Source organism: Podarcis vaucheri (genome assembly GCF_965113315.1).
Source record: "Podarcis vaucheri genome assembly, chromosome: 2".
NCBI classification, from domain to species: domain Eukaryota; kingdom Metazoa; phylum Chordata; class Lepidosauria; order Squamata; family Lacertidae; genus Podarcis; species Podarcis vaucheri.
This window is the reverse complement of record NC_138760.1, coordinates 73010192-73026970: the sequence shown is the minus strand read 5'-3', so window position 1 is coordinate 73026970 and position 16779 is coordinate 73010192. Positions and strand designations below refer to the sequence as shown.

The 16779-nt window shown below is 49.2% G+C and overlaps 1 protein-coding gene and 1 long non-coding RNA gene across 5 annotated transcripts in view; both read right to left on the bottom strand.

Moving 5' to 3' along the window:
- Positions 1 to 16779, bottom strand: part of LOC309527102 — a 346237-nt gene that overhangs the window by 15762 nt on the left and 313696 nt on the right. The window lies entirely within an intron of this gene.
- Positions 388 to 16779, bottom strand: part of CPLX2 (complexin 2) — a 121705-nt gene continuing 105313 nt past the window's right edge. For all 4 annotated transcript variants that reach the window (XM_082213601.1, XM_082213600.1, XM_082213602.1 and 1 more), the window contains 2 exons: positions 9388 to 9563; positions 388 to 5518 (listed from right to left, as the gene is read on the bottom strand). In XM_082213601.1, the coding sequence (XP_082069727.1) occupies positions 5321 to 5518; positions 9388 to 9563 (374 nt within the window). In that variant the 3' untranslated portion in view covers positions 388 to 5320. The remainder of the gene's footprint in view (positions 5519 to 9387; positions 9564 to 16779) is intronic.

Sequence of the window (16779 nt, the reverse complement as noted above, 5' to 3'; positions counted from 1 at the left end):
TAGCCCGGGCCTACAGCAAACTTAGCAAAGTGTTTCATCCTATCAAAATTCTTACTCCTTTTCTGTAGCTAGTCTCTCTGCAAAGAGGGGCAACACTTGAATTAATGGGGGAATGGGGAGGGAGGGATCCAATCCAATTCCCCAGACCCTCCCTCCCAGTTTTAGACAAAACACGCTCCCACTTTAGCTGTCTAAAAGCTGTAGGGAAGGGAGCTGCTGCAAAAGGGTCTCCAGGGTCTGCCTTGCAATCTGAGCACCAGAGGTAGTCCCACAACGCTTCCACAAAGTGTTGCTCCTGTGTCAACCTCAATTCTCTTCTCTATAACTGCCGCTACTGCTGCAATCCCTCCTCCCAAACGTGCAGCCAGAGAGACGCTTGACACAGGGCAATGTACAAATTTCTTTATTTTATTATTTCTTCAAAGACTAGTAAGAGCAGGATGGTCACCATAGGGTGGCTGGATGGAGCCTCTTTGACTCTTCGCTGTCCCCTTCTATCTGCGTCCTCCACCCCACCCAGGCAGGGAAAGGGGTGTCACCGGCTCCCCACTTGCTCCTCCAGGTTAAATGGAAAGGCTGGCGGGGTGGGAGGGCAATGGCTCAGAAGTGGTGCACCCCGTAGCCTAAGGTGTTCATCTCTCTGGCGGGAGACGGACGTCCCCCAGCAGCTTTAACCTGAAGGGCCCGCAGGGTGCTTGGCTTGCCCCATATCTTTCCATTGGGGAACCCCTTCAGCACACTTAACCCCATCGCTGTGTTCAATGTCCTTCTCAGGTGCAGATGGGACAAGGACTAGCCAGGTAGACACAATGACCCTAGAAAGCAGAGATGGCACAAGCAAGACAGGATGGTTTACACATTCCGGCAGGTTAGTGCACAAGGCAGTAGGGCTGCCTGCCGCCTCCCAATACAGAGCAGTGACAGGCAAGCAGACAAAGAGGAATGCATGCACGGCGGGGTGGGGAGGATGCAGGGCCCCTCCGGCAATGCTCTCAGCTGGGTCCCGGAGGGGACTGGGATCAGTTCTTCTGTGCCCATGCGGAGCCCCTGAGGGATATCCTGCTCTGGAAGCAATCTGTAAACAAATGGGTTGCACACTTGGAGCACGTTGGCACTGACACACTGGAGACTCCAGCACGCCCCCTGGGTTTGTGCCAACGCACACACATCCGCCCTCGCGACAAGTGCTGGCACATTCACATGTACACCACTGGCTTTGCTTACATTCTCATGCATCCACGCGCACACAGAGATATGCACCACATCATAAATGAATAGTGAGCATTCCTTCCAACCATCCATCTCTCTCTCTCTCTCTCTCTCTCACACACACACACACACACACACACACACAGAGTCAGGCATGCACTAATGTAAACAGACACTCATATGTGTGATTCTGAGCCTTAAAACATGTAGGAGAAAAAGGGAGTTAAGGGATCTCGGAAGTGGCCAGATTTATTTGCCTTATACATGGGATGGTGGAGGGAGGCTGGCTTAAACATACTGGTGTATATGCTACAACTTTTCTCTCTCCCCCCCCCCTTATGTGCATACACACACTGAAGTGCATACACACCATCAGATTAGAAGCAGCTTCTTCTCAATTTACTAAAAGTGGTAATGACGAAGCACTAGGCAAGGGGTTTCCTCCAGGCTACCTTGGTGGTGGCCTGGGAACTGCTGCAGTGTAGTGCCTTCCAGTGCCGCAAAGACAACATCAGAAGCCCAAGGCCATGATATAGGAAAAGCCCATACAATGGCTCCTCTCCCAACCAGTGTTGCCTCTGCTTGTTGTGGGGTGTTTGGGAAGGAGCTGAAGCATGAGCATGTCTCCTGTGGTTTCTGATGTTCCTTTGGTGGAGCAGGAAATAGCTGGTGTTCCTGCATTGCAAAGGTAACTGGAGAAGAGTCCCACGATGGCAGCACTGAGATTCCCACATGGCGAAGCCAGGTTTAATCATTCTCTGTTGCTGTGGGTGCTGCCATCCCAGGTCTCTCTGATACCCCTTGAGTCTTATCTTTTTTTACCTTTAGGTCTTGCCCAGAATAGGTCCACAGAGGCCAGCACAAGCCTTGTGGACAGTGGGACCCAGGGCTGTCAAAGCCCACTGTGTGGGATTGGGCCACCAACGTGTGGCTGTAGCATTAAAAAAACAAAGTAAACCGAGAGCATCAGCAACACCACCCCAAAGGCAGGAAGCTGGCTTCAGCATCAGCCCTTTGCCCCATGTGAGAAGTGGACTTATTGCAGTTTTCAGCATTCAGCCAGCAGGGTCCAGCAGCAGACAGTGGACGTGTGAGAGCCCAGGACAAAGCAGTGCCACCTTGCCACAGAGCTCACCTGCCAGCAGCCAGCAGGGAGCATCCTGAATTTCCGCTGGCCAGTCCCTGCACACCACAGTCATGCTCTGTGTCTGGTAGGAGGTGACTGCACACACAATGGTCGGCCATGGCAAAAACAGCTTGTGAGCAAATAAGGTGCTGAATGGGCTGCTTCCCCTTTGCCACCCCCACCCTGGCCCTCTCTACTCCGCCCTGCCCGAAGCTCCTCTGCCCCCCACCCCCAAGTCCTGAGCTCCATGGAGCCGTACAGTGACCATCTCGTGAGTGACTAGCAGAGACAATAAGACAGATGGCAGGCGTTGGGGTGAATTACCCTGTTACAGAGACACCAATGCAAAAAAGACACGCATGGGCCACATGGTGGGTGGCCGGAGACACAGACAAGCGGGCAAGGGGGGGAGGTCCCCCCCCAGGGACGCTCCTTTGTACAAGATGAGAGAGCGCAGCCCGCAGAGTTTTTAGTGTTGATAGTATTGCAGTCTAACTGATATGGCTTTAACTATTAGGGAAGGAAGGAAGGAAGGAAGGAAGGAAGGAAGGAAGGAAGGAAGGACACTCAATGGAGGGAGATTTCTTTCAGATTCAAACTCAACCCCAACCAAAAAGCAAAAGCCCCCCAGGGGCACCGGGGAATATTGGGGTGGGGGAACAATTGGGACCTTCCTTCCCAAACAAATATACAGAAGAATGAGAACCACAGGACTTCCCCAAGGAAGGCTGGGCCCTTGCCTTTGTTTTCAGCAGTGGCCAAGGTCTGGTGGTGTTTGGCAGGGTGCCAACCAACAGCAGGGACACATCTCCCCCCACTCCCAAACCGCCCTTCCTTGTCCCCCACTCACTGCTTTTTGCTTAATCTTGTGGCTCTGGAGAAAGGATGGGGTTAGCAGGCAGGGAGTGAATGCAACAATAGCACAGCAAAGGAGAGTCACTGGGTGTTTTTCTTTTGCGGGTTGGGGGATCTGGAGATCGCCACACCCATGGGCAGGATGGGGGCTGCAGAGGTGGAAGAGCAGAAGATTCTCCCACAGACCATACAGTACCTCGACCCCCGCCCAGAAATCAGTGTGTATATGGGGGTGGGGGTCCTTGGCATTTCTTAGTTAAGGAGAAAAACTGGGGCAGCATGAGGAGGAAAGAGATGTTTAGGTCATGGAAGCAAGAGTAGTGCAGGCAAGATTTGTGTCTGTGCTGCTCTATGCACCATTTTTGCATCTGCAGGGGCCTGTAGCAGGATCCTGGGGGACCAAGATAGCCACAGCAATGGGCTCCCAATCCTAGCCTAAGAGATGAATTGAGGCTCCTCATTCCATGAGACTGCTCTTCCAGCCAGGGGTGAGCCACACACGCTGGCAGTTCTGTCCCAGGGTCCCTGCATCAGCTCCCTTCAAAGAAGGTGACGATGATGACCTTCAGGTTCTCCAGCAACACAAATGCAGCTGGCTATTCCCAGGCTGGAAAAAGGAGCTCTTATTCCATCCTCCATGTGCTGCTGGGTGCATCTGACCCTATTCCCCTTTCTTTGAGTTTGGGTGCTCCGAAGTGGGTGTTTATTATGGAATGGGTGGTCCTCACGTAGGCAAATGCCTGTCTGTGTTTCCTCCCCTTTATTTATCCCAGATTTACCCTTTCTGGGGAAAACCCTGGTAAACCTCTTGCCACTGACCCGTTTACAACATCTAAACGACCCATTCACAACAATAAGCCCCTGCCTGCAAGCGCCCTTGATCCACTTCAGTCCCCTGCTCCCCAAATCAAGACTCAGTCTAAACCCTCCACTTTGTAGAGCAAAATGGCAGAAAGAGGGTTGGCCCTGGTCCTCATACTCTGCAGCCTGTAGCTGCCCCAGTTCAACCCCTGCAGCTCAAATGACAAAGGATGAACTGGATCAGAAAAAGATGGGCAAGACAGCGAGGGTGACAGTGCCACCTCTCAACCTCTTGTCTGCCACACCCATGAGGAGCCAACAGGTCTTGGAAGCCAAGACCAAAGGTCATCCTGCAAGGAAGATCTGATGCTTAATCTTGGCCCTTGGCCGGCTGTAGTGGGGCTGTGGAAGGTGTGTCTGAATGTGCGTGCTTGAAATGGAAGTCGTCGTAGCAGGGACAGCTTTCTCCCCTGCCTCCCACACACATAATTCTTGGTGCAGGTAAGTCTCTCCGCATTAGTGTTTGGGGGTGTGTGAGTTTTATTCCTTCCAGAAACAAGCTCCTCCTTTCCCCCAAGCATGTGAGAAACAACCCAGCAGCCCTTGGGTGCGAGGATGAGGGCAGGGGGTGCTCCTCTTGGTTGCTCTCTTAGTCAAGAGATGGAATGTGCAGGGCTGGCTTTGCCCCAAGGTGTGAAGGGAAATGGGCACCCAGTCCCTCCCTGGCAGTCAACATGGGGGGGGGGATGTTCAGGAATGTGCATGGGGGGGGCAGAGCCCAAGCCCCTTCCCCAGGGCCCCCATGAGGTTGCATTAGTGAATTTGGTCCAAGTTCCTCACCCTGTGCCCAGTTTTTTTTTGTGTGGGGTGGGGGAGAGGGGGTCGTTTCCCCATGTAGCCAGCTGGCACTTTGGCACAACAGAACTCCAGCTCTGCCACGGGGCAGGGAGCAGGGATCAGAAAGGGGGAGGCAGGCTCCCGGCAGTGGCCCAGCCTGCAGCTCCAGGGAGCAGAGCAGGTGAGAGTGGTTTTTGGTCTGATGGGTAGCAAGAGGTGCAGCGAGGGGGGAGCATGCCCTGTGCCTGGTGTGCTTCTTCCTGGGGGGAAAGGGGTGGGGTGGGGCAGTGCAGTGGCTCGGCAGGGGCCCCGTGGCACAAGGACACGTTTGGGGTCTTCCCTTGGAACAAAAGAAAAAGGAATCAAATGAAGTAAAAAAATAAATGAAAATCCCCCCCTGCCTCACTGGGACCGCCCTCCCTCAACCCAAGCTCTGAGTTGGCAGTGCCAGGGACGGTGGGCAGCGCAGGGCAGGGGGCTGGTGGGGCAGGGCTACTTCTTGAACATGTCCTGCAGTGGGCCCGGCAGGTACTTGAGCACCGTGTCGAGGATGCTCTCCTCGTCCTCGTCTTCGTCGTCCCCGCAGCCTGCTGGGATGGCTTTCTTGGGGCGCGTCAGGCTTCCCTCGCACGGCTGCTCCAGCGCTGCCTTCTCCTCTGCCTCTTTCTCCTCCTTCTTCTTCAAGCCGTACTGCACGGGAGACACCCACAAGAAGTCAGAGACAGGCATGCAGGCGTTTGACGCAGTTTGGGTTTACACCATGCAAAGTGCAAAGCATACCTTTAAAAAGAATGATTTTGCCCTTATTTTTGCAGGCTGATTTCTGAGTACGCTCAGTAGGGAGTTAAAGTCCCTTTGACATCACTGGGACTTACTTCTGAGTGAACCTGCATGCAGCTGCATTGACGGGTCCATTGCGGCACCCACAAATGTCCCCGTGAGGCTTCCTATGCTGTATTTCAAGCCAGTCTCTTGTTGCTGCCTCGGCTCCATGAGGATATGGCTGAATGACAAGCTTTAGCATCCTCTTGGCAAATACGCTGTTTTAACTGTGCATTTTATATTTGACTTCCATTAGTAATGTGGGTTTTTTTCCCAGCCTGTAAAGTAACATTTTAGTTTGCTGTTAATTCTGTTGCTTTGAATTTATACTTTATAGTTGACTTTCTTCAGCAATGTTTGATTCTGGGTTGCTTTATGTGATGTGTTAATGTGTTGCAAACCACTTTGAGATTTTTTCCTTTAAAATATGAAGTGGTATAGAAATTGATGACAACAACAACAACAACAGGAGAGGCAAGGATGCAAGTGGCTGCTCCTACCTAGAGCAACAGACACTAGCAAGGAATTGGAAACATGTTATGGCAGAGCTGAAGAACTCTTTTCCAGCCCCGGGGCCACACTTCCTTTGAGGTAGCCTTCTGAGGGCCACTTGCCTGTGGTGAGCAGGGCCAGGTGCCAAATGGAAAAATAAGCTGCGGAAAAAGCCTTGCTCTGTGTGTTCATTTGCACAAGGCTGGAATCTTCTGTTCCCATCTGCCCCTGCTAGCAAGATATTATGGGCTGGGCAGAGACAGCACCGGCTGCTGCGCTATCTGCCTCGGCAGAAGGATATTGAAGATTGCAGATAGTGAGCACCAGCCCCCTAATACATCCACTTACAATGTGGGTGATAAAGGGAGACCCACACCGCCCCCACTAATAATGTGAGGACAGTGAGAGCCAGGAACTGGGCAGTGATTGACAGAGAGAGATAAGGACTGGGGAGAGACATCTTTGGAAAGGTTCCTTTCTGCCAGACGCCCAGAATCCACCCACCTGGCTCCCAGCACTGATGTTAATCTTGCAGCATGGATCATATGTCTAGAGCCTTTTAGCTCAGAGGAAAAGTGTGCAAAGGGGGCGGGGGGGGGGAGAGGGCATAAGAAAGGTGCATAAAGTTATGCATGCTCTAGAGAAAGTGGATGGAGAGAAGCTTGCCTCCTTTTCTCATTATACTGGTACCTGGGAAAATCCAATTAAACTGAATGCTGGGGGAGTCAGGATAAGAAAAGCCCTCCTGCGGCTGTGACGGGCTCAGTTGGGCCCTCCCATGGCTCGGAGTAGGCCCTGTCATGTCTTTTGGAGGGTGCACTGGGCCCCATTGGGTCTCCTCCCACCATGTGACATCACACACACCACGGGTGTGACATCACACGCACATGCTGCCCTGCCCCCAATGCTGGGCGGAAGCTGGCACACCTGGAAGACAACCACTTATTCCTGTTGGTTGTCTAGCCCTAACAGCTGGTATACAGAGGTACACTGCCACTGAGCAAGGAGGCTCTGGAATGCTTTCCCTCCATCCTTCCCTCCAACCTTGCACGAAATTCCTTCTCTGCCTACTGACTCTATTTTTTCACTCTCCCCCTGGCCTCCTGTCGCTTTGCATTCACAGCAATTTCCCCACATACAATGTTTCTGTCCTCTTGATGCCCCTGTTATCCTCCTCCCACCATTCACATCTCTTTAGCTGCTTTCTTCGGCCTGGCTGATTTGCTCTTGGCGGAATACTGTGTCTGTGCTGAAATTTGACACTTGCTTTCCCAGTGGAATCGCTCAGGGCTCAACAGGAACATTTAAAGCTTCTCAGCAGTGAGATGCAGGATGCACCCTGGCTGATTAATCCTCCCAATGCTGGTTCTCTCTGAGTGGCACAGAGAGAGGATCTGCCCCAAGAGACTTTTGTTCTCAATGCTTTTGTTCGAAACAGAATTATGGTGGACCATTGCGCACCTTTCCCCACAAATCAAAGTTCAGACTTTCTGTCAATGTAGATGATTACGTTCCCTTCCAGTTCAGCTTTCTAGTGATGCTCTTCCTGCTTGTGCAGCTCAGGAAAAGAAGGTGGACATACAGACAGACCAGACGCGGAGATTAAAGTCTTGCAGCAAATACATGCTCCTAGGGTCTACTTTACACATGTGTGTCTGTCCCTATGTGAGCATGCAATGCATCAAATAATAACTGGTATGTCAGCATGATCCAGCACAGGCCTATATTTCTATCATCTCACACACAATGCTTTTAAATGGAGTCTGTTCACATTTTCAGTTGTCCAGCTATCCAGTATATAGTAGTAATCAAATGCAGTGTGAGCTAGTCCCTAGAGGACAGGGAAAGGATTTGCCAGGCAGTGATGAGTCACAGACCTGTAGAGTTGGAAGGAACCACAAGGGTTATCCAGTCCAACCCCTTGCAATGCAGGAATCTTTCTCCCAACGTGGGGCTCAAACCTACGACCCTGAGATTAAGAGTCTCATGCTCTACCTACTGAGCTATCCCTCTGCTCATCCTTCTGGTTTGGGGTCTGGGCTCACGACGAAATTAGGAGTTGAGTCCTTCCAACATGCCAATCATCAAGAACTCCTTTGATGACCTGAATCAGTCCGTTGACACACAGTTGATGTATCCTGGACATCTTTGTGTCCTGGACATCTTCAGTCCATATGCCTGATACATATTGGTCACCAATCAAAGGATAGATGATGGTCCTCCAATGACCCTTTCTCTCCCCCTTGCCACATGTCAAATAAAAGGGATCCCAGCAACAGCTGATAGGAGGTGGGAAGAGAGGGATGGACAGAAGGGGCAAAGCAGACATGCAGAGTATAGGGCAGGCCGCAGTGGTTCTTTCCTGAATTTGAAGGCTGCTCTTCCCCCTGGGACCACACGCCATAGACTCATGAATGATTCTCCTCTGCAGCATAAACAGCGAGAGCAGATGAGAGCATAATCATTCATCAGTGTGCAGGGGTGTGATGTCCCGGAGGGAATGGCAGTCTTTGAGGCCTGTGCCTGAGCTAAAGTGATCTCTGCTTAACAGGCAGGCGCAGGGTCTTGGGATCACCATAGGGATCAGGAGGGAGAAACCCAAAGCCTTTCTAGAAAATATCAGTAACACTGTGAAGGCAAGAATGGATGCACACTGAGCTAGTGAGGCAGTGGGTGGGTAGTAGGAGAGGTTGAGGCAGTGCTTCAGCTGCTGGATGAGCACTTGCTGTCAGTCGTAAGGAACCTCTTTCCCCCAAAGCATCCGGGTAATAAATTTGGAGATCAGAGGTGACCAAAGGCCATTTTGCTGAAGGAAGAAGACGGCAGCACACAGAAGACTGCCTCTCCATCTCCAGTGACTGGCTCAGTAAGCGGGAAGGGGAGGATGCCACTGGGGCAAGATTCTTGGGGTTGCATAAATAACCCTTAGTCATGTTAATCCACTGGAAGCTAGTGTGGTAGTGAGTCACATGGTGAGCCACTTCTACCAGAAGTGTCATGGACATAGGCTGTAACTTGAAGCACTTGTGACTGCGCTTGCTTTTTACTCCCCCCTCCCATGTAATATCTTTTTTTAGATCATGAACCCAAGGGCAGGGGCTGTCTTAAGAGTAGATGTTTGTAAGCTGCCCTGAGAGGTTTTTTTTTGGCTAAAGGGTGGGGTATAAATGCTGTAAATAAATGCATACATACATGCATATGTAACATGGCCTTTCCCTTCTAGCCAGTGTGTGTGTGTTACGCACCTTATCACGGATTTGCTGTCGGACCTTTTCCCGTTCCGCCTCCATGCGGGCATGCTTTGCCTTGCGCTCTTCCTCTTGCTGCCGCAGGGCTTCTTGTCGCTCTTCTTCCTTCTTCTGGGCATCGGGGTCTTTCTCCTCTTCGCCTCCCAGCATTTTACCCATGTCCTTGGTGGCCCCTGCAAGTGATGTTAGGAAACCACAGTGACTCCTGAGCACAGCTTGTTCCTTTTCAGCTATTATTTCTCATACAGCCATGCTCTCACGCAGTGTGGGCTCTTCCCCACTCACCCAAACCTCAAAAACTGAAATTGAAATAAACTATTGCATACTCAGGGTCAGCATGAGTTCATAGGAACTGAGCTGGGTGTGCCATCTCTGGGTGTGGTGTTAACAATTTCAGGTCACCCACTGCCCTCAATCTCAGATGATGTTCAGGATAGGGAGTGAGAGCCTATCATAGGCAGAATGTACCTGGGAATCCAGACTTCGTTCCCTGGTGTCCAATGAGGACTACTGGACTCATTTTTCTGCAGGCACAGTGCTTCCTGTGATCAGCTGAGAACAGTTGGGAATAGCAGATCATATGGGAAACTCCTACATAATCCCCGCAGTTCTGGGGTGTCTAAAGCAGCTAATGTAGAGACTTCCCCCGAGATCCACCTCTTCTGCTCATCCAAATGTTACCAGCGTGGTTCTGGGATTCTGGTAAATACCATGCATTTGTTTCACTCCAGCAATGTAAGTACAGCTCAAGAGCCAATGTAGTGTGAGCACTCAAGCATACCCTTGTCCTAAATCGCTTCCAACTTAACTCTTGATATGCCATAGCCAGAGACACAGACCCCTCCCCACTTTCAGAGAATGGGTAACTAGGTTAAAGGACAGAGCTTCTGAAGCAATTGCCCTGTCAAAGACTGTTGTAGGATGGGAGTGAGGATACTTTTCATCAGGTTCATGACTGGGTGGGAAAGGGTTAAACCTACCATCCCCACATGCTACAGTCCTGATGAAAATCCCTCTCACTAATTTATTTTTTTAAAACTCTGGTGTGCTTCCAGGTGATGTGCTTAGTATGCCTCACATGCAGCTTGGCCCTGAAGTTGACAGCTGGCTCCAAACAATTGCAGAAACAAAGTGTCCAAGCTGTGGTGTGGTTTGGCTTGACTTGCTACCATCACTGCCATCACCTGCTGCAGTGAGCTGTCCATGGTCCTACTTGCCGCCTCTCTTGGATCCTTGTTGTGCATGGCCAGGTCAACCCTGTGGGCTCCAGCTTGGACCAGGACATGATACGCTGTGGTTTTAAAGCATCCCTTTAACTCTTGATAGCCACAAATGTTGTTTGCCCCAATTCTCACCCTACCCTCTAGTCATCAGAGAGAAGGTGTGCAGCACTTTCCAGTGGCTGCAGTCCACTTGTCGCTATGACCCCCCCGCTCCATGTCCAAGTTCAGCCATATATTTCATGGTCTGTTTTGTCTTCGATCCCTCTTTTTAGAAACCGGGAATTTAAATGCAGGAATAGAAGACTGGGAAGAGGCAAAAGGGTTAAGGAAAGATAAGCCGTCTCTTCCTGGGAGTTCTGACTACACCTTTTGAAGGGAATGGGAGGATGGATTGATGGATGGAGTTCCTTGGGCAATGCAAAGCAGCCACCAGCCTCTCCATCTGCTTTGCAAAGTAGCTAAAATCTGTTGGATGCTCTTAGGGCCAGAAATTTGACAGTTCTCTATCCCAGATGAAATGCCTCAGCATAGCAAGGGCCCCATGCCCAGTATGATTCTCACTGGCTGACAGCAGAAGGTCAAACATCTAGCTATTTGGGGATGGTGGCCCTATAGGACCAATGACCCACTCCATGCTGGGTTACAGCAAGATTTAGTCTGAATCAGGTGGCAAAGCCTGCAGGGAGCAAGTTCTAAACTGCTCTATGCAGCTCCCAGACAAGACCTTTGCTGATGTCTGATAGTAACAGGGAAGACAGAGTAGCATAGATTCAGCAATTAATAGCTCCCTCTTGTTTAATTTTTGGCTGCTGCCTCTACTACCTCAGGACAATGTGAAATCTGATGATTGAGTGGCAGCTGAAATAAGCTGGGCATTCCTTTAACGCAGTATTTAAAGGGCTTTTTTTTTAGGGGTGCAACATGAATGTGGATATAAGACCGATGTTTACATTTATCTTAAGGAGGTGGCCTTCTAAAAGAAAATGTCAGGAGCAGGCCTTTCACTCTGCCAGAGACTTGTATGTTAGCTAATTGAACAGCTGGTAGCACATTTCCTTGACAGATCTCTAGAGGGAGCTCAAATGTAACTAACTTGTACTAAGGGTCCTCTCAGACAGAGGATGAATCCCAGATCTTTGTTCTCCCTTAACTGTAAGTTAGTGCTATGGAGGTGGAACACAGGAAGGGATCACCCTTGCTGCAGGAATGATTGTGGCAAAGGCCATTATGTGCACCCATTGGCAACTTTGAGTTTTAAAAACGGAAGCTATGCACTCCAGTACTAGAAAGAGGGAGTGAAAATAATGGGAGTACCAAATATTATGGGTCTGTTAGCTGCTATACAGAGAAGGATACCTTGTTTAATGTTTCCCTTCTCTCTCTCTCACTCACTCTCTCTCCATCCTCCATCCCCAGTTTTCAAAAGCTACATAAACACTCCTCCTGAAATGACACACTGGGGACATTCAGCTGCTAAGCACTGAATAAACAATAAATAAACTTTCTGTAAAATTACAAAGTGGTACAGGCTAAAGTTTTGGGTGTCTCGGGGGCGGGGCAGTGCTCCCTCCCAATAAACCATGATCCCCAGATTCACAGGTTTCTCTTTTGTGGTATATTTACATATATATACACATATATATTTACATATATATTTACATATATATTATTACATATATATTAGTTTTGTAACTCTAATTACATTCTAATGTTATTTAATTATTGTCGTTATCCTCTGTTTTCTTTTGTTTCTTTCCCCCCCTCTTTTCCTTTCCTTTCCTTTTCTCTTTTTTTCCCCTTTTTACTTTCATCTACTGTAAAAAAATCAATAAAAAGGTTTCTTTTCTTTTCTGTAAGTACGTTTCTGGCATTTGCATAACCTGTGATATGAGGCAAAATGTAAAAGAAATATTTTCCTCATTTGTGTTGTGAGAAAGTAGCCTTCGTTTGTTTATTTGGAGTATTTGCAGCCCCCCACCCTCCCTGAAAAATTCCTCCTGATGCCCATGGCTAGAGTGTGTCTCTTGTCACCAGTTATGCCATGGACACTAGCCAACCAATTCTTGTGGTGCATTTTGTGGAGCAGCAGTTCACATGGCAGTCCCAATTTTCAGTTAACAAATTAGTGCTTTTCTCTGTGAGAAAAAGTTACATACTGAGAAATGGTGCCGAAAATCCACCACCTAAGGTTGTCCTCCTTTCTCCCTCCTTAATGACAGAACCAGCTATATTTTGGCTCCTAAGGACAGAGCCAGAAAGCTTTTGATGCAGATTAAGCAGGGCATTTGGACAGCTTTGTGAACCAGTTGTTCCTGAATAGATGCTGGCTGTGGATTTACCAGTTCCAGCTTTCCTTACAAGCCCTTCCTGAAGTAGCAGGTCCATAGCACACGTCTTCTGAATCAGATGCTGTGAGCATTCTCCACCATGGGGTGGAGCTGCTCCCTCTTCCCCAAGCCTTCACACATCTGTGCAATGGAGCTGTGAGGCTTGGCATGTGCTGTGTGACGCTGAGCAGCTCAGCTAAGAGCTAGGCAGCAACATTTCCCATTGCTGTTTGTCAGCAATTTAGAGTTACAAACCAGCCTTGGCTCCCCAGGCCCCCAGGAGACTTCAGGGTCTTTCATCTTCCTGAGCTCCATCTCCCTCCTTCTTTACTTCTGTGACTCATTTCCACTTTGCCCAAACCAGCTAAGCCCTTCGCACAGCCAGAAGCAGTAGTAGCTGCTCGGGGAAGGGAGGGAACCTGCACATGGCAATGGCCCTGTTTGAGTGCTCTGGGTAAAAGCAGGTTGTTGTGTCTTGGTCACTTGTAGCCAGGAGTTGAAGGCATGATCTACAACAGGCAGGCATTTTTCCTAACCTTCCTTTAAAATACAAATGGGAAACCAATGGGGCTGGCACTGTGTCCTGTTGGCTGCAAAGGCACGGACAATAAAAATAAAAGCAGTTCCGTTATCGGACGTGCCTGGAGGAGTGTCAGGGTAGGCTCTCTACTAGATCCAGTTTGTCATTCAGCAGGGCCAGCGCCAGTCTTTTGTGGGCCATTGACATAAGGCTGCTGATGGCTGCTGTCCCCATTGGGAATTCCTTGCCTCTTGCTGCTGCAGCAGGTGCCACCACTGCCAGTTACTCCCTTCCTTTCCCCTGGGCTTAGATGTGGCAGCCATGTATGGCAGAGGAAGCAGGGCTTATCCTTGCTTGATCTGTGCCAGCTGCCCGATATCTTAGGTTGCTTGAGATGCAGTGTTTGATGTCAACAAAGAGTGCTGCATTTTGAGCCATCAAGGATGGTCGTTGGCCACTGTGCACCAGAGCTGAGCACCAGTTTGACTCCCACTCCAAAGCATTGCTGTCACCAGCTGAGGATCTATCCAGGGGGGAGCTGAGTGGAAATAGCAAAGGGTAGCAGCAAAAAGTGGGGTCCCCAATGCACTGGTGGGATCAACAGGAATGCCACCCAAAGCTTCAATGGGAGTGGCTGTGGTGGATATTGGTCCTTCTGAGTGCCAGTGCTTGACCATGCCAACCTCTGATGCTGGCTCTGTCATTCAGGACCCAGAATGGCTAGGGCCATAGCTAAGTGGCAGAGCATCTGCTTTGCATGCAGGGGGTCTCCAGGTTCAATGCCCACCATCTCCAGGAAGGGCTGGGAATGCCCCCGGCCTGAAACCCCAGAGACCCAATGTCAGCCACTGTATCTGGGTGGACCTTTGGTCTAACTCAGCAGAAGGCATCTCTCTACGTTCCTCAGAGGGAGCGAAGGATCACAGCAAAGATTCAAGCACAGCAAAGCTCCAGAGAGGGTGATAATTGAGATGACAAACTGCCAAAGTAAGCTGCCCACCCCAGGAAGGGCATTGATACAGAGTTTTTCTAGGGTGTTGCTCTCATACCACTTTGTGTAAAACTGTCGGAACTGGTGAGAGTGCCTTTGAGCAAGTGCAGAGTGCCTGTTACTTCTGAGGAGCCGCAACCAAGTTCCACACATTTAGAATGATGGAGAAGGAGATGAACTGGACACTGTCACTACTTACGGCCTATGAGTGGAGTTAGTAATGTGCATCTTATTTCTTATGCTGCCTGAAGCCTCTGATCCAAAAGCCGAGGTTTGCCTTTTTAAAAAATGTTTACAGTCCTTATGATTTGCAGAAATGACAGAAAAGGTGATGCTGCACTCCCTGGAGCTGCAGTGAAGCTGCTCTGGATAAAAAATGGGGCTCCCAAAGATACACTCAGAATAATCATACACACACATATATACACACATATATATATGCTTTCGTAGATTTTCACGGGTACAGGAATGCAGGTTTTGGTGTCTTCGGGTGTCTTCCCGTGTAAGAGTCGGGGTGTCTGTGCGACGTTTCGACGAGGTCTCACTCGTCATCTTCAGGCTGGTGCTTTCGGCTTCTTGTTACTGGAACAGAGCAGAGTCTGGTGTTTGAGTTCCTATAAATACTGTTGAGGGGTGTGGTGTATAGCCTCCAACGTTCTGGGCAAAGAGGAAGTTCCTAGATTAGTGTGCCTTTTCTTCTTTTGTTCCTTAATTACTTGAGGGATATCTTGGGTGATTTCATGAGTGATATTCAGAATATCACTGGGTGGGTCATTAAGTGTAGATTAGTTGCTAAAGCTTTCGTGTCTTGACCTCTTGAGCTTGTGAAGAGTTTTTCTGAGAAGATGGCTGTGCTGCATTTAGTTGTGCTCTGGCTTGGCTTCGTGTATAGGGGCGAGCTATGGTTTTGTGCCTTGTGCCAGCCAGATCTGTGTTACGAAGCTAATCCAAAAAGAAACACCCCCAAAAAACCAAGACACAGAAGAAAACAATGGCATGGCCCTCCTTCCTTATATCAAGGGCACTACAGACAAAATCAGCAAAATCCTCCATAAACACAATATCAAAACAGCCTTCTGCACCAACCAAAAAATAGCCAATATCCTCAGAAACCCAAAAGACAAAATCCAGCTGGAAAACCAAGGGGTCTATGAAATACCCTGCAAAGTCTGCCCAGCCACGTACATTGGACAAACAAACAGACGAATAAATGCACGTATCGCAGAACACAAGAATGCCGTCAAAAAAGAAGAAAAAACTTCCTCTCTTTTCCAACACATGAAAGAAACAGGACACGAAATTAATTTTGCAGATTCCATATTGCTCTTTAACATGGAACATCACCACAAGAGAATAATCATGGAAGCCATCGAGATAGAGAAACACCCTCACAACATGAACAAGCGTGACGACACGTCCCGCCTGCCAGACATCTGGAAATTAGCCCTCCCCACAAAAACCGACACCAGAACCAGAGGCACACAGAACGCCGTCACCAATCAACCACACCAGACCCAAACCCAGACCCTCTCCACAGACATATTACAGACTCCATCCAGCAACCAAACTATAGTGGCACCTCCGGATGCTGCACCCCCCTGCAATCCCTACACAGATCTGGCTGGCACAAGGCACAAAACCATAGCTCGCCCCTATACACGAAGCCAAGCCAGAGCACAACTAAATGCAGCACAGCCATCTTCTCATAAAAACTCTTCACAAGCTCAAGAGGTCAAGACACGAGAGCTTTAGCAACTAATCTACACTTAATGACCCACCCAGTGATATTCTGAATATCACTCATGAAATCACCCAAGATATCCCTCAAGTAATTAAGGAACAAAAGAAGAAAAGGCACACTAATCTAGGAACTTCCTCTTTGCCCAGAACGTTGGAGGCTATACACCACACCCCTCAACAGTATTTATAGGAACTCAAACACCAGACTCTGCTCTGTTCCAGTAACAAGAAGCCGAAAGCACCAGCCTGAAGATGACGAGTGAGACCTCGTCGAAACGTCGCACAGACACCCCGACTCTTACACGGGAAGACACCCGAAGACACCAAAACCTGCATATATATATATATATCTACATTTGTATCTATATGTATATAACATACTCTAAGTAGGGCTCTTTATGCAGCCAAAGCACAATTCATGCACAAGAAGGGGATGTCAGCAGACTTGGAGATACTACAATATTTGCAGAAGTACAAAGAAAACAGATAGGGGAGAAATTAGAAAGAATTTCTAAGCCCAGTGAGGACTGAGCATGTCAGTGGGCACAGAATGCTGATGTACTGTTCGGGTTTGGGCTGGGTGTGGAG